Raw genomic sequence first — 25,082 nt, 5'->3', positions numbered from 1 at the left:
AATAACACTGCATGATTCTTCCCAAAGATTTTAACTATCTTTAAAAATTGATGTCAGGAATTCTGACTGCAAGTTTTATACTTCATCTCATTTGAAGTAATATAATTTCACTGAATTTTATTTTCTTTTGGTAACAATCGAAGATAGGAGATTTTCTTCATCTGTGTTAGAAATTGTTACCTCCAGAGTGGGAAGGGCTATGACTCTTGTATTTGGCCCCATTAATATTCTTACAGTTGTTTCCAATTCTAAAACAACTGCAGTCAATTGTGCTGTATTACTAGTTAACATTTTTCTGGAATTTTTATTTGGAATTTCATCTACAACAGAACCGACTATTTTTTAAAATTCATTTTGGGATATGGGCATTGCTGGCTGGACATATTTTATTGCCCCTCCCTAGTTGCCCTTGAGGTGGTGGTGGTGGTGAGCTGCATTCTTGAACTGTTGCAGTCCACTTGCTATGCGTTGACCCACCCATTAGGGAGGGAATTCCACCAGACAGACAGACATGTCAGCCCATCAAAACAACAAGAATCATTTTGTACAAATTAGGTTTCCTTTCAAGATGGCAGCACACATGGGATCAAAGAGGTTTTTCAAGGAATGCATTTAAAAAGTCCCATATGCATGATTTAGTATGCATTCTTTCTCTTTCCACACTTGTATTGTGCACAATAAGGTAGTCTGGTGCTGGTTAACTTAAGTTGATCAATTACAATCAGACCAAAGCTCAATATCTTGATGCGTTGAATAAGTTGATGTCTATCAGGCCAGTAACAAAAAGGGGCATCTGGCCTTTGTTAGAAAATAAAAAGAGAGTTTCAAAATAAAAGGTGCGATTTTCACTACATTGCAATCTGTGTATTCCTGACAGCAAAAGAATGAGGCTCAAAAGCAGAAGAATCAGAGACTTAATTAGTCTGCCGACTCTTATACATCAAACACAGTAACTTGTGTTTGCTCGTGGAGTTATAACCTAAAAGGACATTACTGTTTGCAGAAGAAGATGGGGTGGAGAAACATGGCATAATTTAAAAGCAGGAAAAGAACAGGTGCTTGAGTGTGACACTTGAGGCAAAGGCTGTCACAGCAACCTGTGCAATATTTACACTAATTTTAAACTTTACTCTTTCAAAGTGGTTACAAACCATTAAAGTTCAGTTGTGCAGTCCTAATACACAAACTATGTGGCAATTTCTGACAGTACATAATCTATTACATTCAACGGATGAAGGGGAGCTTTTAACAATCTCTGGCAGAGCAGTCAGGATATCTTCATATTATTTCACACAAAATTTCATGCCTGGAATATTGATTTAGATGTATTCTGGAAAATTTACAGCAACATTTTTAAATATACAGTTTAAAAGATGTGGGTGGCAAAAAAACTAAAAGCAAAGCAATTCACAAGGTGGCATTGATTTAATTGTTAAATTAGCAAATGCACTGCAATTAAACAATAAAACAAATAATTGGTAGCAGGCATTTTCACAAAATGATGAAACATGATTTTAAAGACAACTAATAACTAACTACTGCTGATAATGAATAGCAAATTTGACACTCACTCTCAAATAAAAGAGTGTAATTTAGACCTGTGAAGACAGAGAAAGTTTAGTTAGTTGCATTAAGAACACAGGTTTCAATAAACAACTGTGGTTAAAGATGGATAGAGCTCTGAAAGACAGTGGAATCAAGGGTTATGGGGATAAGGCAGGAACAGGATACTGACTGTGGATGATCAGCCACGATCATATGAATAGTGGTGCTGGCTTGAAGGGCTGAATGGCCTACTCCTGCACCTATTGTCTATTGTGATATCTATAACTTGAATAAACTAGAGTTATCAACTCAGCTGGATGAACACAACAGGCCAGGCAGCATCAGAAGAGCAAGAAAGTTGACGTTTTGGGTCGGGACCCTTCTTCAGAAATCGGGGAGGGGGGAAAAGGGAGCTCTGAAATAAATAGAGAGGAAGGGTTGGGGTGGGGAAGGTAGGTGGGATGGTGATAGGAGTGTGCAGGTAGGCGGTGGTGGGGACTGGTCAGTGAGGTGGGAGGAGCGGATAGATGGGAAAGAAGATGGACAAGACAAGGAGACGGGATGAGGCCGGGGGTGGGGAGATTTTGGAACTGGTGAAATCCACGTTTAGACCATTGGGCTGTGGGTTCCTGAGGTGGAATATGAGGTGCTGCTCCTCCAGTTTCTGGGTGGCGTCGTTGTGACACTGGAGGAGGCCCAGGATGGACACGTTGCCTAGGGGTTGGGAGGGGGAGTTGAAATGTTTCGTGATGCCCTCCACTCCAACCCTAACCTACATAAAGCCTGGCCTCATCAATGTTAAGGTCAGTGCGTGAACTCTCTGACACCTCCTCTTACCACCCCCCTCGATCATGACCCCACTCCTGACCACCAAAACATCATCCCCCAGGACATCCATAAACTTGTCACCTTAGGTGAACTCCCACTCAGCCTCCAACCTCACTGATTCCTCAACCCTGCACCAACTGTTTCTATCTCTTTCCCAAAATCCATAAATCCGACTGCTCTGGCCGAATATTGTCTCTGCCTGCTCCTACCTCACTAAAAACTTATCTCCACTTATCTTGAATCTATTTTCTCCCCCCGGCCCTGGAACTCCCCACCTACGTCCAGGACACCACCCACACCTTCCACCTCCTCCAAAACATCCGATTCCCTGGTCCCAACACCTCATCTTCGCTATGGACGTCCAATCTCTGTATACTTGCATCCCCCATGCAGACAGCCTAAAAACCCTCTGCTTCTTCCTCTCATGTAGGCCCAACCAATCCCATTCCACCAACACCCTCATCCACTTAACCGAACTCATCCTTATCCTGAACAACTTCTCCTTCAACTCCTCCCACTTCCTATAGACAAAAGGGGGTGGCCACGGGTACCTGCATGGGCCCATGCTACATCTGCCTCTTTGTAGGATACATCGAACAATCCCTCTTCCAAAGCTGCACTGCCCCTATTGCCCACCTCTTCCTCTGTCACATCGATGACTGTATCGGTGCCACCTTGTGCTCCCAAGAGGAGCTTGAACAGTTCATCAACTTTACTAACACCTTTCATCCCAACCTCAAGTTCACCTGGACAATCTCTGATACCTCCCTCTCCTTCCTGGGCGCCTGTCTCCATCTGTGGTGACTACCTTGAAACCAACATCTATTTCAAGCTCACTGACTCCCACTGCTACCTACACTACACCCCCTCTGACCCACCTTCCTGCCGGAATGCAATCCCCTACTCCCAATTCCTACGTCTCCACTGCGTCTGCTCCCAAAATGGGGCGTTCCACTGCTGAAAATCCCAGATTTCAAGGGCCACAACTTTCCCCCTTCGGTGGTCAAAAATGCTCTCGACTGCATTTCTTGCATTTCCTGCTTATCTGCTAACGTGGTCTATTGCACCCGCTGCTCCCGATGTGGCCTCCTCTATACCAGTGAGACCAAGTGGAGGCTTGGAGACTCCAATGTACAGCACCTGCACTCTGTTCGCAACAAACGACAATACCTCCCATTCATGAACTATTTCATCTATCCCTCCCACTTCCTGAACAACATGTCCATCCTGGGCCTCCTCCAGTGTCACAATGACACCACCTAGAAACTGGAGGAACAGCACCTCATATTCTGCCTAAGGAGCCTACAACCCAATGGTCTCTATGTGGACTTTACCAGTTTCAAAAGTTCCCCACTCCTGGCTTCATGCCATGACCAACCTCCCTCTCATCTCCACTTCCATGAGCTGACACAACCTGTCCATCTTTTCTCCCACCTATCCGCTCCTCCCATCTCCCTGACCAATCCCCTCCACTGCCTACTTGTACTCACCTATCACCATCCCACCTACCTTCCCTAGCCCCAACCCTCCTCTCTCTATTTACTTAAGAGATCCCTTCCCTCCACCCCATTTCTGAAGAAGGGTCCCGACCAAAACATGAACTTTCCTGTCCCTCTGATGCTGCGCGGCCTGCTGTACCCCTCCAACTCCAAACTGCATTATCTCCGACTCCAGCATCGGCAGTTCTTACTATCCTTAGAGTTATTAACTGACAGGCTGTGACGGTGAGCCACTACAATACTCACCCATCCCACTCTCAAAAGCATGGCTTCTGATAAAGCACTTGCTATGTTTATGAATTTTGAGCAGATTTTTATCTGAGGAAGAGAACTAAATTATGTTCCCGTTTAGCTGTACAATATTGTCAAAAATTCAGAGCCTACTGCTAGATTGGTGACTCAAGTTCCCCAACAGCCAAATGTAAAACAGTGCCCTCTCATGCCTGAACCCCTCAGTTGGTCATTACACACGGAGGCAGACAGGAAGTGGCTATATTAGAGATACTCGATGTCAAAGGGCCGAGCTTCTAAAGATCTTGGGAACTCAAGAGTTTGAGATGAGTGTTGATTTATTATTTAGCAGTGATCTAATGCTGGTTGACAGCTGCAACTAATGCAAAGATTCAACTAGAACTTAACTTAAGCAATACTTACTAAAAACACACTAAACAGAAACATATTGAAAAACTAAAACATTGGGAATAAAATTGTCATGGCAAGCAAATTAACAAATGCTGTGTACATTACAAAACTACCAGCAATAAGTTACATTTGCATAATATCTTTAATATATGTTAATATTTCAAGGCATTTTACAAAACAGTCATTAAACACCAAAACAAAGAGGGAGACATGAGAAGTGGTGATTCAAAGTTTCATCAGAGGAGAGTTTTACGGGATAAGATGAAAGATTGAAGTGGGTAAAGGTTGAGAAAGGAATTCTACAGCTACAGACCCAGATGGCTATAGTCACAACTGCCATTAGAGAAGCGAAGGAACAAGAGGTCAAAGCTCTCACTGTGCAGAGATAGAACATAGAACATAGAACAGTACAGCACAGAACAGGCCCTTCAGCCCACAATGTTGTGCCGACCATTGATCCTCATGTATGCACCCTCAAATTTCTGTGACCATATGCATGTCCAGCAGTCTCTTAAATGACCCCAATGACCTTGCTTCCACAACTGCTGCTGGCAACGCATTCCATGCTCTCACAACTCTCTGTGTAAAGAACCCGCTTCTGACATCCCCTCTATACTTTCCTCCAACCAGCTTAAAACTATGACCCCTCGTGCTAGTCATTTCTGCCCTGGGAAATAGTCTCTGGCTATCAACTCTATCTATGCCTCTCATTATCTTGTATACCTCAATTAGGTCCCCTCTCCTCCTCCTTTTCTCCAATGAAAAGAGACCGAGCTCAGTCAACCTCTCTTCATAAGATAAGCCCTCCAGTCCAGGCAGCATCCTGGTAAACCTCCTCTGAACCCTCTCCAAAGCATCCACATCTTTCCTATAATAGGGCGACCAGAACTGGACGCAGTATTCTAAGTGCGGTCTAACCAAAGTTTTATAGAGCTGCAACAAGATCTCACGACTCTTAAACTCAATCCCCCTGTTAATGAAAGCCAAAACACCATATGCTTTCTTAACAACCCTGTCCACTTGGGTGGCCATTTTAAGGGATCTATGTATCTGCACACCAAGATCCCTCTGTTCCTCCACACTGCCAAGAATCCTATCCTTAATCCTGTACTCAGCTTTCAAATTCGACCTTCCAAAATGCATCACCTCGCATTTATCCAGGTTGAACTCCATCTGCCACCTCTCAGCCCATCTCTGCATCCTGTCAATGTCCTGCTGCAGCCTACAACAGCCCTCTATACTGTCAACGACACCTCTTAAAGGGATCTTAAAGAGTGGTAGGACTGGAGGTCATAGAGACAAGCTGGAATTGTGTCATGAAGGAATTTGAGCTGAGAGGACAGGACTTTAAAATTTTGGATCTCACCAACCTAGAGGCATAAAGCACATAAGTGATGGGTAAATGGGATTTCATTCAGGTTCAGGAACAGACAGCAGAGTTTTGGAAGATTTGACCTTTCTGGAGGGTGAAGACTGAGGGCTTGGCCAGGAAATGGTAGGAAAATGTTTGACCAGAGGTGACAACACCAAAAAAAAGTATACAAGTAATTGCAGCTGTGTATTGATAGTTTTAAAAAATCTCAGCTCTTTCTTATTAAAAAAAGCTTAAAATAGTTGAAGGGGTGAGCACACGCTGAAGTGCGAACAAGTGAATTCATTTCAGTGCACACTAACTTAAAATGCTTCAACAACCTTGCAACTTCAATAATAGGTCAGTGATGTAATTAAATGTAACAGTGACCATTGAATGTAACAATTCCTTTTGCTTGATACCGTCTCAAGGTCCTAATTGTCTGTAAACATGAACTTGTACTCACTCTTAGCATTCCAGAGAATGTAGAAAGGCTGACTGGGATCTTGATGTAATTTTAGATTGTCCCACAGCACCTGAATTAAAACATGTTTACTGTCCTCTGACATCCAACCACGGGGAACCTGTGAAATAAAATCCTCTCACTGTGAGCAATAAATTCAACAGCGGTCTTAAGAATAATTTTCAGCTGAAGGAAAACTACATCGAAACAATGTTAATCAGTTACATTACATAAAACAGTAATCAACAGAAACTAACAGAGGAGGCATGACTAAATAAAGGGACCAAGAAAACTCTGTTGTGGAGCCATTCTAGAGCCACAGCCTTCTGGACTCAAATGTGACAAATTAGAAGTCAAACGGTTACATTTTTCAGCTGATACAGATGTCACTTTTAGGTAACAGCAGCTGGCACAGCCATGACTTGACAAAGTCTTATGGCTGAATAAACCTCTACTGGTGACAGGTTTCTGTCTCTATTATGGACCAACAAATAATTTGTCTAATTGCAGGCTTTGTTCTTCCATAATTGAATTCCATCTGATGAAACCGATTTTAAGCTGTGTTGCAGCAGGATGAAGAACTATGTTATGGGTCTGTTGTTGGTAATAGCTGAGGGAACGATTTGAATTGAGTACTGTGCTGTATTAAAGCAAATTGGCACACAATGTTTCCTTTAGCAATTAAGCGTTACGCATCACTGGCTTACCGTCACGCCTTTGTTACAGTGCTCTGAAGTTAGTACAAGTCCTGGCAGGTTGGTGGGTAGATCGATACGCCGAAAATACCACACCAAGTTCCAGAATACAATTGGATGGTGATCCACAAATGTTGCCATAGATATTACTTGATCACCTTCGTTCTCAAGTAAACTTTCTAACTCTTTCCACAACACCAAGGGGCTCAAGTAAGGAACAGTTATAGGGTCAGGATTTGGTAATTGCCATTCGAAGCCCAATCGATCCTACAAAAAAGATTAAGCACCGATCAGTTCCATAATGAGATCAAGGCTGAAACTTTGTTCTAAAACAAAACAAGGAATATATTCCAAAAATAAATCATTTAAGTATTAAACTAAAACCAATTATAATGAGTACTTTCAGTGGAACAACTGACAACTGGATTTCTACATGTCCTTCAATCTCAGATACATGAATGACGCAGTGAGTGTGCACAATCTTCATTGGCCATTCTGGTTTGATGTGGTTGATGTATTAACCCTAACACTAACACTATCGCTAATCGTTATTATGAAGCACGCATCCACATTTACTCAAATACAGGCTACAATGATCCTGGGCCAGATCCTCATCATTGGTTATTATTCGCTTAGTCTAATTTAAACAATAATGTTACTTGTCACTAAGTTTGAAATCCCACATGTTTCCAAAGGAAATAAAGTTAAGGGTGAAAAGTAATTTTCTTCCTCTCTAGCTCACATTCCCTCTCCGGAGAGAGGAGTGCAAGCTGAGGCATTGAATATTTAGATAGATAGATCTTTGACTTAGATAGATCCTTGACTGACTAGAAGTCGAGGATTACTGGGGTAAGTCAGGAATGTGGAGTTGAAACTACAACCAAATCAGCCATGAACATATCAAATAGCTGAGCAGGCTTGAATGGGTCTATAGCTCCCATTTCATATGTTTGTATGTGCAAACTTCAACAGTTTGGAACAAATGAAGAAATTTTACCCTACAAGGTGAGGAAAGTAAAACAAAGCACTGTATATTTGTGCTTATTCTAAGAATTTACATGAGGCACAAATAAATTCACAGACAAGCAATAAAACTCATGACACTGCATATTAAACAGCAGATGCAACCAAGGCAGATTCCATTGATAGTAATTGACATTAATAGTCACCAATAAACATTAAAGCTGTTTCCTTCACAATGAATTACAAGTATTCACATTATAAGATCCAGCCTCCAAATTTCCTCAAATGCTGCTTCAACTTGGTTTGCCTCATTGACAAGTCATCTTTCACTGGTCCAATCTTTTCCTCTGAAATTGCATTTGATGGGATTTTCAAAGCTGTACCTATTCCTAATTACTGACAGGATTCTGTTTGACAATTCACAATTTGACAGCCAACAAGCTACATTAAACTGGCACTGCTCCGGAGTTTCTCTGAAGTCCAGTCTCCAAAGTTGCAATTCCTGTTTGTGGGCTTCCTTGGGAATTAACTTTCGGCAGCATCAAACAGTTCTCAGGGCTGCTCTGGAGGCCCAGTGATCCAATGATTTTAATTAGTCCTCATCTGTTCCAAACTTCAGCAGGACTTGACCCTATGGAGTGACTTTCTTCTCTATTTCTGCCTTTTCTTTCTGACTAAAAAACTAATCTAAGAACAAAAAGCTTGAAAATTGACTTTTAAACTCATTTTCCGTAACTATTGGATTGTTTTGAGAGTTCTACTGAAACATTGAGAGCATCTGGTGCTTATTACTAGACAGAATCAAATGTAGCCAGCAGTAGAACATCCTGTGTCCTTATTAGAATTTCAACTAACTACCCCTCTGCCAGTGTCAAACTTGGAACACAAAACAAAACCTGATTCAATCCTAAGACTTTTAAAGCTTCTTAAAAACCTAAGAAAGGGGAAAGAAAGTTCTTTGGGAGTATTAAGTATTTTATACCAACATGTTAGGGGAACATTAATTGATACATTAAATTTTCTCAACAGTATGAAGCTTCTTCAGTTTGTCACAAACACACAAGTGTGTTTTGAACAAAAACACACATTCTGTAGATATTCTTTCATCGAATAAACTCAATCAATTGGACTTCCATCTTTTTCGCACCCATACTTTAAGTCACATACCATTGATTCATTGAGATTTGTTGGTAGGCTGCCTGTTGGAACAGTGTGGATGTGGTGCCGAGTATTAGGCTCCTCAGCTATAGAACTGCATCCACTAACGCTTCTCGCAACGGTCTGCCCCAATAGGGACTCGTTGAATGCATGCCTTCTACCTGAAGGGATCTGAATACATCTTGCTGGCATAGGCTGTTCATTTCTGGCAATAAAGAAATAAATTTCAGAAAAGGGATAAATTGGCACAAAACCTATATTAAAAAACTACTATAACTGAGTCCTGATGAACATGCAATTATTTCTCTACAAATCTTCATTCCACATACAGGTTAAATATTTTATCTGGCAATTCAAGCTAAATAGTCAAAGAAAGTCACAACAAAGTATTTATTTTATGCAAGCACTTCGGCTTTAAAATCTTCTGCTATTCCAAGCTAACACTTGGACAGACTGACTGTATTTTACTCCCAAGTGGACTAACTACTGAGTAGAGAACCCTGAGGAAGGGTCACTGGACCCAAAACGTTAACTCTGATTTTTTTTCTGCACAGATACTGCCAAACCTGCTGAGCTATTCCAGAAACTTCTATTCTTGTTCCTGATTTACAGCCTCTGCAGTTCTTTCGGTTTTTATTAGGCAATGTGGTGAATTGGGCAAGGTCACCTCACATAATTTTGGTGGGAACTTGTTAGTAAATTAAGCAAGTATAATTAGGCTCCAATCCAATAAAAATTCCCCAGTTTTGAACTACTAAACCATAGCTAAGCAAAACATACAACACAAAGACTTGTGCATGCTTTGATCACATAAGAATTTTTAAAAAGTCACTCCTAATCATGGTTACAATATTTAAAAATGACAGACCAGAACAATGGTGTAAAATTAGGTAGCTTTCAATAAAGCGAATGACTATAACAGGAGAGATGAATGTGAAATTTTAACATAAAAAAAAGGGAAACCATTACTCGATCTCACCTAAGGTACAAAGCTTCAACTGGCTCTAACAGGGCAACAGGTGCAAGAGCTTCCAATAGAAATATTTTTCAATATTGAGTGGGACATAATTCAGTATAATCAAGGGTGGCAATTTTCTCCAGCCCCTCTGCAACCAATTAGAAAATACTGGCACAGAGGTATTCATAAAAAAGAGAGAGAGAACGAATTTGGCTTTAGTCTTACACAAATTCTATAATTTGTAGGTACCACATTTATTGGTCACTGCGCTCAATATTGTACAACTTAATAATAAACAATATAAAACTTACATTTATTTGATTAGATTAGATTAGAATCCCTACAGTGTGGAAACAGGCTCTTCAGCCCAACAAATCCACACCACACCACCCCTTGGAGCATCCCACCCAGCCCCATCCCCCTATAACCCACACACACCCCTGAACACTATGGGCAATTTAGCATGGCCAATCCACCTAGCCTGCACATCTTTGGACTGTCGGAGGAAACTAGAGCACACGGAGGAAACCCACACAGACATGGGGAGAATGTGCAAACTCTGCACTGACAGTCACCCGAGGCTGGAATTGAACCCGGGTCCCTGGCGCTGTGAGGCTGCAGTGCTAACCACTGAGCCACCGTGCCGCCATAAGATGCTTTTTGTACCTAACAGATATCCCAAAATGTTTTAAATAAAACATCTTCTGAAGCACAGTCACAGTGGAATGTAAATACTTAACAGCTTACTGGTACACAACAAGCTCTTACATTCAATAATCTAGAAATGGCCTCATAACCTGCTTTTGTGATTGAGGGATATGTATTTGTCAGATTATAGGAGAAAAATCTTCCATTCAAAATAATTTTGTGGGTGATTTTACGTCCACCTGAGGGGATAGATAGGACCTCAGTTTAAAAATCTGATTTGAGAGGTGACACCTGTGACATTGCTGGACTTCCTCAGTACTGCACCAAATGATTCTGTGATTGATTTTGTGTGCTCAAATCCTGCGTGGAACTGGAATCGACAAATCTCTGATTTATGCAAGTGTGCTACCAGCTGAGTTACTACTGATTATACAAAATTGTAGTTGTAATCAGTAAAAACCAGAAACAACCAGTTTTCAAGCCTCACCATCACTAAGCCATTGCTATCGCAATCTCAGAAGTGGGAGATAACAATTCCTTATTGTCTTGCTGACTTTTGGCTTTCTTGTGCATCTGAAATAATCTGTTCGGGTGCAATTGAAGGCAGTTTTTTGACATGCAGAGGTATGAAAACAGTTCTCTAGCTTTAACAAAATAAATCAGCTGAATCAAGTTTCATTCCTACCGAATGGAATTCCAAAACCAAGAGGACAAGTGGGCATCCTCTGCCCAGAGTTTTGATTTAATGCTTATGATATTTACCCTTGTGTAACTGAAACTCCTTGCACTGTAATTCTTGGTGATTGAGGCTTGTTGACATCGATCATACCCAGACCAGGTGGGGAAACCATCATGTCCTTTGACCCCTGATAGGATGGTCCAGATTGCAAACTCTGCATACTTTCTGTAGACGGACTCGATTTCAGAAAATATCTAAATAAATTCACAGCAGTAAGTATTGTCTTCATTGCTTTTAATATTTTAAGAAAAATATCTACAAATACTGTATTAACAAACCAACTAAATTATACTTGGTGTGAGGACCTGGTGTTAAAATGCTGATAACTGAACAGTTTAGTTGGGCTGAGTTCTTGAAACCTATAAGCTTATAGCACAACAACACTGATAGAGAAAATACAGAAGCTTGAACACATGCACCAGCAGATTCAAGAACAGCTTCTTCCCTGCTATTATGAGGCTGATGAATGGACTGTCTAACTTCAAATAATGCTGATCTTGTCAATGTTGTTCTTGCCTTGCACACGTCCTGTGCGGTGTAACCTGCATGTCTCACTCTGTCGAAGTTTCCTTCCATCTTATGATCTGGGTGCCCTTGCTCACTATTATCTGTCTGTACTGCTCGCAAACAAAGCTTTTCATTGTACTTGGGTACGCATGACAATAAATCAAATCAACCAACTAGGCTCAGAGTCAAGGACTGCAGATGCTGGAAACTATAGTCGATAAATGTGGAGTGGGAAAGCACAGCCAGTCAGACAGTATCCAAGGAGCAGGAAAGTCAACTTTTTGGGCCAAAACCCTTCATCAGGCTCAGAGTCCTTTACTCCTGGAACAGTCACAATGTTACCACACGATAATGTTCCACAAAAATCATACAGCATTACATCATAACTGAATTTTTGTGTCATTTGTGGAACTGTCAAAGGCTAAAAGCAGGTTTCCCAGGTGACCAAATGATTTTGTGCCATCAAATTAACATTGATGTACGAAGACTTCAATGACAGCAATTATATTAAATATTTATATTTGGGTTGCATGAATGTTGGCAACTCTGTACTTAACGCCCATCCCTCATGGCTGTTGTTCTGTGGCTGATTTGCACATTAGAATTGCTTGGTAAACTATGACAAAGAACAATACAGCACAGGCCCTTCAAGCACGTGCCTGCACCAAACCACTTCAGAGGATATACTTATTTAAGGGATATCACGGACCGGACCGTTTTCCTTCCTTGAGGGACATCTATAGATTCTCTTTACGAAAGGTAAAGGATCTCCAAACTTATATTGAAGTTAACTTTGCTCAAATATGTTGGGCTTCACTTGTTAACAGGGGAAGTTTCTAATCAGTCATTCTAACTGAACAGCTCAGTCACAAATGTAGCTCACGAATTGGATTGGACTTGAAATGTAAACTATTACTTTCTCGACAGATGCTGCTAAATCTGTCTGGTTTCTCAGTATTTTCTGTTTTTACTTTGTACTTACAGCTTTCACAGTATTGTGCTTTTCTTTCATAAATTGGATAATCTAATTAGAAAATGTTATCACACTATCTGAAGCATATTTAGCATTTGTGCCCTACATTTCCATATGCTATCTTTTACTGAGTACATGTTGTAAACCAAATATTTTCAGAGAACATTAAAAGAAACTCTGGGACTAAGGGTCTTCTTTCACACTGTTTTGGTCAGCTTACTGACATTCCAAAGAACTCATGAAGAATTTGCTCATTTGATCTGTCCTACATTCTATTCGTACAAATAGGTAGATGATTCTTGAGACAAGAAAGTACAGAAAATAGTCAAGTTCCCAAAAATATGATCATTAAAATGAAATAATGAAATATACTCTTTTCATTCACACTTCATGCATACATACATGTTCATATTATACTGCAGCAATCTATTACCTGCCAGGGCCTCGCAGATCTCGAATTTCTATGCCAAGGAAAGGAAGGAACAAGTTGCCGCAGAAAGGGCATGTCGTGTTGAGGTTGGAGTCATCTGCTGTCCAGCCAGCCATTATTTCCTCGTCATACACTAGTGAGTCACAAGTTCGACAACGCGAACAGCTGGAGATAAGAATCTGAAACATTAGTGATAAACACAAGTTTGTTTTCTGTTTTAAAGAAACTCTCAAAGGTAGTAAAATTCACAATATTGACTCTATGCAATTAATATGAATAGAACATGCCTCACATGAAACATTATAATAAAATGTGAGGCTGGATGAACACAGCAGGCCAAGCAGCATCTCAGGAGCACAAAAGCTGACGTTTCGGGCCTAGACCCTTCATCAGAGAGGGGGATGGGGGGAGGGAACTGGAATAAATAGGGAGAGAGGGGGAGGCGGACCGAAGATGGAGAGTAAAGAAGATAGGTGGAGAGGGTGTAGGTGGGGAGGTAGGGAGGGGATAGGTCAGTCCAGGGAAGACGGACAGGTCAAGGACGTGGGATGAGGTTAGTAGGTAGCTGGGGGTGCGGCTTGGGGTGGGAGGAAGGGATGGGTGAGAGGAAGAACCGGTTAGGGAGGCAGAGACAGGTTGGACTGGTTTTGGGATGCAGTGGGTGGGGGGGAAGAGCTGGGCTGGTTGTGTGGTGCAGTGGGGGGAGGGGATGAACTGGGCTGGTTGAGGGATGCAGTGGGGGAAGGGGAGATTTTGAAACTGGTGAAGTCCACATTGATACCATATGGCTGCAGGGTTCCCAGGCGGAATATGAGTTGCTGTTCCTGCAACCTTCGGGTGGCATCATTGTGGCAGTGCAGGAGGCCCATGATGGACATGTCATCAAGAGAATGGGAGGGGGAGTGGAAATGGTTTGCGACTGGGAGGTGCAGTTGTTTGTTGCGAACTGAGCGGAGGTGTTCTGCAAAGCGGTCCCCAAGCCTCCGCTTGGTTTCCCCAATGTAGAGAAAGCCGCACCGGGTACAGTGGATGCAGTATACCACATTGGCAGATGTGCAGGTGAACCTCTGCTTAATGTGGAATGTCATCTTGGGGCCTGGGATGGGGTTGAGGGAGGAGGTGTGGGGACAAGTGTAGCATTTCCTGCGGTTGCAGGGGAAGGTGCCGGGTGTGGTGGGGTTGGAGGGCAGTGTGGAGCGAACAAGGGAGTCACGGAGAGAGTGGTCTCTCCGGAAAGCAGACAGGGGTGGGGATGGAAAAATGTCTTGGGTGGTGGGGTCGGATTGTAAATGGCGGAAGTGTCGGAGGATAATGCGTTGTATCCGGAGGTTGGTAGGGTGGTGTGTGAGAACGAGGGGGATCCTCTTGGGGCGGTTGTGGCGGGGGCGGGGTGTGAGGGATGTGTCGCGGGAAATGCGGGAGACGCGGTCAAGGGCGTTCTCAATCACCGTGGGGGGGAAGTTGCGGTCCTTAAAGAACTTGGACATCTGGGATGTGCGGGAGTGGAATGTCTTATCGTGGGAGCAGATGCGGCGGAGGCGGAGGAATTGGGAATAGGGGATGGAATTTTTGCAGGAGGGTGGGTGGGAGGAGGTGTATTCTAGGTAGCTGTGGGAGTCGGTGGGCTTGTAATGGACATCAGTTACAAGCTGGTTGCCTGAGATGGAGACTGAGAGGTCCAGGAAGGTGAGGGATGTGCTGGAGATGGCCCAGGTGAACTGAAGGTTGGGGTGGAAGGTGTTGGTGAAGTGGATGAACTGTTCGAGCTCCTCTGGGGAGCAAGAGGCGGCGCCGATACAGTCATCAATGTACCGGAGGAAGAGGTGGGGTTTGGGGCCTGTGTAGGTGCGGAAGATGGACTGTTCCACGTAACCTACAAAGAGGCAGGCATAGCTGGGGCCCATGCGGGTGCCCATGGCCACCCCCTTAGTCTGTAGGAAGTGGGAGGAGTCAAAAGAGAAGTTGTTGAGTGTGAGGACGAGTTCCGCTAGGCGGATGAGAGTGTCGGTGGAGGGGGCCTGGTCGGGCCTGCGGGACAGGAAGAAGCGGAGGGCCTTGAGGCCATCTCCATGCGGAATGCAGGTGTACAGGGACTGGACGTCCATGGTGAATATGAGGTGTTGGGGGCCAGGGAATTGGAAGTCCTGGAGGAGGTGGAGGGCGTGGGTGGTGTCACGGACATAGGTGGGGAGTTCCTGGACCAAAGGGGAGAAAATGGAGTCCAGATAGGTGGAGATGAGTTCGGTGGGGCAGGAGCAGGCTGAGACGATGGGTCGACCAGGGCAGGCAGGTTTGTGGATTTTGGGAAGGAGATAGAAACGGGCCGTGCGGGGTTGGGGAACAATGAGGTTGGAGGCTGTGGGTGGGAGGTCCCCTGAGGTGATGAGGTCATGAATGGTGTTGGAGATGATGGTTTGGTGCTCGGGTGTGGGGTCATGATCGAGGAGGCGGTAGGAGGTGGTGTCGGAGAGTTGGCGTCTGGCCTTGGCGATGTAGAGGTCAGTACGCCATACTACCACTGCGCCACCCTTGTCTGCGGGTTTGATGGTGAGGTTGGGGTTGGAGCGGAGGGAGCGGAGGGCTGCCCGTTCTGCGGGGGAGAGGTTGGAGTGGGTGAGAGGGGTGGAGAGGTTGAGGCGGTTAATGTCTCGACGGCAGTTGGAGATGAAGAGGTCGAGGGAGGGTAGGAGGCCTGGGGGTGGTGTCCAGGAGGAGATCCACAAACCTGCCTGCCCTGGTCGACCCATCGTCTCAGCCTGCTCCTGCCCCACCGAACTCATCTCCACCTATCTGGACTCCATTTTCTCCCCTTTGGTCCAGGAACTCCCCACCTATGTCCGTGACACCACCCACGCCCTCCACCTCCTCCAGGACTTCCAATTCCCTGGCCCCCAACACCTCATATTCACCATGGACGTCCAGTCCCTGTACACCTGCATTCCGCATGGAGATGGCCTCAAGGCCCTCCGCTTCTTCCTGTCCCGCAGGCCCGACCAGGCCCCCTCCACCGACACTCTCATCCGCCTAGCGGAACTCGTCCTCACACTCAACAACTTCTCTTTTGACTCCTCCCACTTCCTACAGACTAAGGGGGTGGCCATGGGCACCCGCATGGGCCCCAGCTATGCCTGCCTCTTTGTAGGTTACGTGGAACAGTCCATCTTCCGCACCTACACAGGCCCCAAACCCCACCTCTTCCTCCGGTACATTGATGACTGTATCGGCGCCGCCTCTTGCTCCCCAGAGGAGCTCGAACAGTTCATCCACTTCACCAACACCTTCCACCCCAACCTTCAGTTCACCTGGGCCATCTCCAGCACATCCCTCACCTTCCTGGACCTCTCAGTCTCCATCTCAGGCAACCAGCTTGTAACTGATGTCCATTACAAGCCCACCGACTCCCACAGCTACCTAGAATACACCTCCTCCCACCCACCCTCCTGCAAAAATTCCATCCCCTATTCCCAATTCCTCCGCCTCCGCCGCATCTGCTCCCACGATAAGACATTCCACTCCCGCACATCCCAGATGTCCAAGTTCTTTAAGGACCGCAACTTCCCCCCCACGGTGATTGAGAACGCCCTTGACCGCGTCTCCCGCATTTCCCGCGACACATCCCTCACACCCCGCCCCCGCCACAACCGCCCCAAGAGGATCCCCCTCGTTCTCACACACCACCCTACCAACCTCCGGATACAACGCATTATCCTCCGACACTTCCGCCATTTACAATCCGACCCCACCACCCAAGACATTTTTCCATCCCCACCCCTGTCTGCTTTCCGGAGAGACCACTCTCTCCGTGACTCCCTTGTTCGCTCCACACTGCCCTCCAACCCCACCACACCCGGCACCTTCCCCTGCAACCGCAGGAAATGCTACACTTGTCCCCACACCTCCTCCCTCACCCCCATCCCAGGCCCCAAGATGACATTCCACATTAAGCAGAGGTTCACCTGCACATCTGCCAATGTGGTATACTGCATCCACTGTACCCGGTGCGGCTTTCTCTACATTGGGGAAACCAAGCGGAGGCTTGGGGACCGCTTTGCAGAACACCTCCGCTCAGTTCGCAACAAACAACTGCACCTCCCAGTCGCAAACCATTTCCACTCCCCCTCCCATTCTCTTGATGACATGTCCATCATGGGCCTCCCTGCACTGCCACAATGATGCCACCCGAAGGTTGCAGGAACAGCAACTCATATTCCGCCTGGGAACCCTGCAGCCATATGGTATCAATGTGGACTTCACCAGTTTCAAAATCTCCCCTTCCCCCACTGCATCCCTCAACCAGCCCAGTTCATCCCCTCCCCCCACTGCACCACACAACCAGCCCAGCTCTTCCCCCCCACCCACTGCATCCCAAAACCAGTCCAACCTGTCTCTGCCTCCCTAACCGGTTCTTCCTCTCACCCATCCCTTCCTCCCACCCCAAGCCGCACCCCCAGCTACCTACTAACCTCATCCCACCTCCTTGACCTGTCCGTCTTCCCTGGACTGACCTATCCCCTCCCTACCTCCCCACCTACACCCTCTCCACCTATCTTCTTTACTCTCCATCTTCGGTCCGCCTCCCCCTCTCTCCCTATTTATTCCAGTTCCCTCCCCCCATCCCCCTCTCTGATGAAGGGTCTAGGCCCGAAACGTCAGCTTTTGTGCTCCTGAGATGCTGCTTGGCCTGCTGTGTTCATCCAGCCTCACATTTTATTATCTTGGAATCTCCAGCATCTGCAGTTCCCATTATCTCTCACATGAAACATTAGTCTTGTTATAAATAAGAAATGACAATAATTATGGCCCATCAAAAGTTACATTGGTTAAATGAACAAAGCATGCCTTAGACAGAAATTCTACACATAAAAAATGTCTTTTAACTTCCTTTTTTGAATCCTAAATTAACATTGCAGAAAGTACCTTCCTCCTTTTTGCTGTTCCTCGACCGTCTAAAAACAACACGGCCTCTGATATAAAATAATGACATGGAAATCTTAACACTAAACAGTTATTTATTTGCAAACTGTAGCTACTCTTTACAATAAAAGTAGTATTTACTTTTGAATGGAGAGAGGACATGCTCAGAAGGCAAAACACCTCTAAAGAAGTGAGTACTGTTCAAATTTAGAATCAGGGTGTCTTTTGACCCACTGAATTTGCATTTTTGTCAGAGAAACTGAAGACAATCATTTCACAGCCCCACTCTATCCCAATTGCCTTATTTATTTCTCTAGATTAACACTGAATTTATCACTCATCTCATTGCTGTCTGACACACATTGATGGCTCTGACTGTCAACGTAACAGTCAAAACTATAACAGAACAGAAACATAATCTCTTCAATGACCTGGTCATCAGCTTTCAGAACACCACAGTAATTCCACAGAGTTTGATACTTAATATCAGCAGACAAAAGATATTGGAGAATCACTGCGAACTAAAATTTGACAAATCCCTGTAACTATATTGCCTACTTGCTAGTTCTATAAAAGGGGTTGCCGTGGAGATGGTTGATGAACTGGCTAAGATTTTCCAAAATTCCTTAGATTCAGAAATAGTCACTTTCCATTTGAAGAAAGAGAGGAAGTAAACAATGGCATGCCAATTATGATGATCAGTCACTCGAAAATGCTGGAATCTATTATTAAATCAATCCTAAAAATGCACTTAGAAAATGTATTAAAGAACAAGTCATCATGGTTTTCCCCTCGGAAAATCTTGATTTAGTAGTTAGACCATCAAAAGATGTAAGAGCAGAAGTAGACCATTTAGCCCACAAAGCCTGCTCCACGATTCAATGAAATCATGGCTGATCTGAAAATCCTTGATTCCACTTCCCCCACTTTTTCTCCAGAACCTTGAATCCCCTTATGATTTACAAAAATCTGTTAATCTCAGCCTTGAATATTCTTAACAACCCAGCCAAAACAGTCTTCTGCAGTAAAGAAGTCCCCAGACTGGTTGCCTTGGAGAAGAAATTATACACCTGGTTCTTAAATCTGTGGCCCCTTACTCTGACATTATCCCTTTGATTCTAGACTCTGCACCTGGGGAATCAACCTCTCAGCATTCACCCTGTCATGTCCCAAAGATTTGCATATGTTTCAATCAGTTTCCTCTTATTTCCCTAAACTTTGAGTAGAAGCCCAAAATATTTAACTTCTCTGCAAAAGAAAATTCCTCCATATCCAGAATCAAACGAGTGAACTTCCTCCGGTTTCCCTCTGATACCTTTATATCTTTCTACAGCTAAGGAGTTCAAAACCGTTAACAGTATTCGGAGTCTGGTCTGGCTTGTGACTTGTATTGTTTTAGCAAGACTTCCCTATTTGTATACTCCATTCCCTTAAAGATAAAAGATCAATTTTCAATTTGCTTTTCCAATTACCTGTTGAACTTGACCATTGTTTTTTGTGGTTCATAAACAAGGACCCTCAAATCCTGCAGTGGCGCCTTTCCCAATTTAAATAACATTTAGCTCTTCTATTCTTCCTGCTAAAGTGCATAGCCTCACATTTCCCCACATTATATTCCATCTGCTAAGTTTTTACTCACTCACTTAACTGGTCTGCAGTCCTCTGTAGTAAACTCTTCCCATCATTCTCACAGGCTAGGTAACAGCCCAGCATTGTCACACTCACAAAATCGTACCTTACAGGCAATGTCCCAGGCACCACCATCACCATCACCATCACCGGATATGTCCCATCAGTGGTGGTGGCACACTGGGATACAGTCTGGAGGGAGTTGCTCTCGGAGTCCTCAACATGGGCCCCATGAAGTTGCATGGCTTCAGGTTAAACATGGGCAAGGAAACCTCCTGCCGATTACCATACGCCATCCTCCCTCAGCTGATGAAGAAGCACTGAGGATGACAAGGGCACAAAATGTGCTCTGGGTGGGGGATTTCAATGTCCACCACCAAGACTGGTTCAGCAGCAGTACTACAGATTGAGCTGGTCAGGTCCTACAGGAAATAGCTGCTCGACTTGGCCTGCAGCCAGTGGTGAGGGAACCAACCAGAGGGAAACACAGACTTGGCTTCATCCTTACCAATCTGCCAGTTGCAGTGGCCTCTGTCCATGACAGTATCAATAAGGGTGATCATCGCACAGTCCTTGAGGAGACATCAGTTAAACGACAAGGCTGAAGCATTCGCAGCAATCTTCAGCAAGAAGGTGAGTGGATGATCCATCTCAGCCTCCTCCAGTGGTCTCTAGCATCAAAGATACCAGTCTTCAGTCAATTTGATTCACGCCATGCAACATCAAGAAACGGATGGAGACACTGGATACTGCAAAGGCTATGGGCCCTGACAACATCCGGCAACAGTACTGAAGACTTGTGCTCCAGAACTTGCCACTCCCTGTTCCAGCACAGTTACAACACTGGTATCTATTCGGCAATGAGGAAAATTGCCCATCGATGTCCTGTACACAAAAAAGCAGGACAAATCCAACCCAGCCAATTACTGCCTCATCAGTCTACTCTTGATCATCAGTAAAGTGATGGAAGGTGGCAGTAACAGAGCTATCAAGCAGCACCTGCTCAGTGACGCCCAGTTTGGGTTCTGCCAGAGTCACTCAGCTCCAGGCCTCATTACAGCCTTGATTCAAATACACAAAAATGTGCTGAATTCCAGAGGTGAGGTGAGAGTTAATGGAGTTCAATCCGGGCAAATGCGAGGTGATGCATTTTGGAAGATCAAATTCAAGGGTGAACTATACAGTAAATGGAAAGTCCTAGGGAAAATTGATGAACAGAGAGATCTGGGTGTTCAGGTCCATTGTTCCCTGAAGGTGACAACACAGGTCAATAGGGTGGTCAAGAAGGCATATGGCATGCTTTCCTTCATTGGGCGGGATATTGAGTACAAGAGTTGGCAGGACATGTTGCAGTTGTTTAGGACTTTGGTTCGGCCACATTTGGAGTACTGTGTACAGTTCTGGTCACCACATTACCAAAAGGATGTGGATGCTTTGGAGAGGGTGCAGAGGAGGTTCACCAGGATGTTGCCTGGTATGGAGGGTGCTAGCTATGAAGAGAGGTTGAGTAGATTAGGATTATTTTCATTAGAAAGACGGAGATTGAGGGGGGACCTGATTGAGGTCTACAAAATCATGAGGGGTATAGACAGGGTGGATAGCAAAAAGCTTTTTCCCAGAGTGTGGGACTCAATTACTAGGGGTCATGAGTTCAAAGTGAGAGGAGGAAAGTTTAAGGGAGATATGCGTGGAAAGTTCTTTACACAGAGGGTAGTGGGTGCCTGGAACGCGTTGCCAGTGAAGGTGGTAGACGCAGACACGTTAGCGTCTTTTAAGATATATTTGGACAGGTACATAGATGGGCAGGGAGCAAATGGACACAGACCCTTAGAAAATATTTGACAGGTTAGACAGAGGATCTTGATCAGCGCAGGCTTGGAGGGCCGGAGGGCCTGTTCCTGTGCTGTAGGTTTCTTTGTTCTTTGAGAGTGACAGCCCTTGACATCAAGGCTGCATTCGACCGAGTGTGGCATCAAAGAGCCCCAGCAAAACTGAATCAATGGATACCAGGGGTCAAACTCTACTGTGGCTGGAGTTGTACCAGACACATAGGAAGATGACTGTGGTTGTTGGAGGTCAATATTCTCAGCTCCAGGACATCTCTGCAGGAGTTCCTCAGGGTAGTGTCCTTGGCATAACCATCTTCAGCTGCTTCATCAATGACTTTCTCTCCATCATTAGGTGAGAAGCGGGGATGTTCGCTGATGACTGTACTATGTTCAGCACCATTTGTGACTCCTCAGATACTGAAGCTGTCCATGTTCAAATGCAACAAGATCTGGACAATGCCCAGGTTCAGGCTGACGTCCCCATCCTCTGACATTCAATGGTGTTGCCATTGCTAAATCCACCACTATCAACATCCTGGGGGTTACCACTGATCAGAAACTCAATTGGACTCACCACATAAACAGTGGCTACAAGAGCAGGTCATAAACCAAGAATATTACAGCGGATAACTCACCTCCTGACCCCTCAAAGCCTGTCCACCATCTACAAGGCACAAGTCAGGAGTGTGATGGAATACTCCCCACTTGCCTGGATGAGCGCAGCCCGAATAACACTCAAGCAGCTTGACACCATCTAGGACAAAGCTGTCCCCTAGATTGGCACTACATTCATAAGTATCCACTCTCTCCACCACTGGTGCTCATTAGCAACAATATGTACTGCAGAAACTCAAAGATCCTCAGACAGCACCTTCCAAACCCATGACCACTTCTATCTAGAAGGGCTTATGGGAACATCAGCACCTTCACGTTCCCCTCCAAGCCATTCACCATCCTGACTTGGAAATACATCACCGTTCCTTCACAGTCGCTAGGTCAAAATCCTGGAATTCAGTCCCTGATAGCACTGTGGGTCAATTCACAGCAGGTGGACTGCAGCGGTTCATGGTGGCAACTCACCACCATCTTCTCAAGGGCAACTATGGATGGACAATAAATGCTGGACAACCAGCGACCCTCACATCCCACAAGTGAACAGGAAAAAAAGAGCCAATTAGGCAGCATTTTGTTACCAGTGGTGTAATTTCTTGCCACATAGTGCATTCATAGATATGCTGTGTTAGAGCTGCTGGTTACAGCAGGCATACTACTGACCCCTTCTCCACGACAGTGGGCATGTTACTTACCGCTCCCTTCTGGACCTTTGGGTATTGTTACTGGATGCAGTCAGGGAGGCCCTGGTTGGGGGAATTGTAAGGGAAGGAGGCAGTTTTCTGTTAGCTATTGCATTCTTGCTAGCAGGTCCCTATGTTGGGCTCAGGATGCTGGAGAAGGACAAACTCTCCCTGCGGCTACAGGCATACTTGCCAGGGTTCACTCACGTGGTTTGGCCCCCAGCTGAAACCATAGTATGAGAAAGAAATGGTCAATTTAATAGTCTCAGTAAACCTCCATGTGGAAAGGCTATTACCTATCCTATTTGCCTGGACTTAATGGGGTGAAAGGAGAGTCAGGAAGTCAATAGGGTCTATACCCTACATCTTCCTGCTCCATCATGTATTCCAATCCACCTCTGAGGTAGACTTTTGGGAGGAGCATTAAAATCTGATCCTGCTCTTTTCAACTTTCCTGCCAATTCTCTAAAATCTTTTAATTCTCATCTTAGGATGCTGCATAACATTTACAGAATTCCTTTAAAGTGAGCCATTTGTGCAACATAAATTTGACTTGCAGATGTTTAACAGTGATAATTGAATCAGTGATAATTGAGACAGGTGTATTATTTGCTCGGTTTACCTCTATGGCATAATTCTGGAAGATACTGGTGCTGCTTGTATATTGAGAGGATCCTACATCAGATTTGTCTGGTAAAGGAAAGTTGAAACTTGTTGACTGAGCACTGCCTGTAAATGAAACAGATCAGAGGCATGAGAGAAAGCATTTATTGAATTTATTGACAAGCTTGTCTGTCTCTTTAATTCAGCCTAATCATGCTAATAAAACTTTTCCCAACAAATGTACCTGTAGCAGATTTTAGATTCAGTTTTAGTTTCATTGTGCCAATAATTATTCATTGGATCACACCAGTTTTATACTTGAAATTGTTGCTGCTTTGTGCAACAAGGAGAGAGCCAGAAGCAATGAGGGCTCATGAACTTTTCTAAAGTTAGCATCACAACTAACAGAAATTGTACATTATCGTTCAGATGTTGCAAATCAATTACGTAAGGTCCTCTCATACCGACTTGCAATGGCTGCCTAGGTGTCCCCTCGTCATTTCCAGAGCTCTCCAAACTAGCCTGCTGCCATCCTTTGGTGTCGTCTGCAGGCATGCTATAGACTGGAGGTGAAGCTACTCTGTCTGAGTCATCATATGTCTCCTCATCTAAAGATGATGCATCAGGATCCATTACTCCAACTGAAGAGATACTATTTCTCTCAGAATAATGCCCCTAAAAATTTAAGTTAAAACAACAAACATTCAGTTTATACTTTTGGGCTTTATATTTACAAAAAGTCTCATCAATGCATTTGGTGGAAGAACCGTATTTGTTGAACTGAAGTACAACAGAAACTTTGTGCAAATATACAATCTAAATGAAAAGAAAGAAACAAATTTACAAAGATCTATCATATAACAAACTCTTCTTGACATGTTGTGGTCTGAGCCCATGACCCATCCCTAACCGCACTTGAACCGAGTCACCATCTAGACCAATCCAGAAGGCAATTAAGAGTCAATCACATTGGTGTGGGTCTGGAGTCACATGTAGGCCAGACCAGGTCAGGACAGCAGATTTCTTTCCCTAAAGGACTGCAGAGAATGACATAACAAAGTGCAGAGTTGGATGAACACAGCAGGTCAAGCAGCATCAGAGGAGCAGGAAAGCTGACGTTTTGGGTCTAGATCCTTCTTCAGAAATCTGCTTGACCTGCTGTGTTCATCCAACTCTGTACCTTGTTATCTCAGATTTTCCAGCATCGGCAGTTCCCACCATCTTAGAGAATGACGTATTTTTTACGACAATTGATGGCAGTTTCAATGCACTATTACTGAGAGTGACTTTATAGAGCAAATTTTAAAATTAATGAACTGAATTTAATTCATTAATTTAATTCAAATCCCATCAGCTGCTGTTACCATTTTGCCCCCACTCTTAACATGCAAAATCTCTCGGTATACTGGACAG

General features: G+C 44.5%; 1 protein-coding gene across 11 annotated transcripts in view; it reads right to left on the bottom strand.

Moving 5' to 3' along the window:
* The window catches only part of dennd4a (DENN/MADD domain containing 4A), a 174,729-nt gene that overhangs the window by 2,107 nt on the left and 147,540 nt on the right, over positions 1 to 25,082 (bottom strand). For 7 of the 11 annotated variants that reach the window (XM_059639348.1, XM_059639351.1, XM_059639349.1 and 4 more), the window contains 8 exons: positions 24,134 to 24,344; positions 23,689 to 23,795; positions 13,403 to 13,578; positions 11,513 to 11,683; positions 9,154 to 9,349; positions 7,036 to 7,290; positions 6,332 to 6,449; positions 1,572 to 1,598 (listed from right to left, as the gene is read on the bottom strand). In XM_059639348.1, coding sequence (XP_059495331.1) covers positions 1,572 to 1,598; positions 6,332 to 6,449; positions 7,036 to 7,290; positions 9,154 to 9,349; positions 11,513 to 11,683; positions 13,403 to 13,578; positions 23,689 to 23,795; positions 24,134 to 24,344 — 1,261 coding nt within the window. The remainder of the gene's footprint in view (positions 1 to 1,571; positions 1,599 to 6,331; positions 6,450 to 7,035; positions 7,291 to 9,153; positions 9,350 to 11,512; positions 11,684 to 13,402; positions 13,579 to 23,688; positions 23,796 to 24,133; positions 24,345 to 25,082) is intronic. The other 4 variants (XM_059639358.1, XM_059639357.1, XM_059639359.1 and 1 more) reach the window with 2 other exon arrangements.

The sequence above is a fragment of the Stegostoma tigrinum genome, chromosome 33 (genome assembly GCF_030684315.1).
Source record: "Stegostoma tigrinum isolate sSteTig4 chromosome 33, sSteTig4.hap1, whole genome shotgun sequence".
Lineage (NCBI taxonomy): Eukaryota > Metazoa > Chordata > Chondrichthyes > Orectolobiformes > Stegostomatidae > Stegostoma > Stegostoma tigrinum.
Note: the sequence above shows the minus strand (reverse complement) of the source record. Positions and strands in the feature narration are given on the sequence as shown.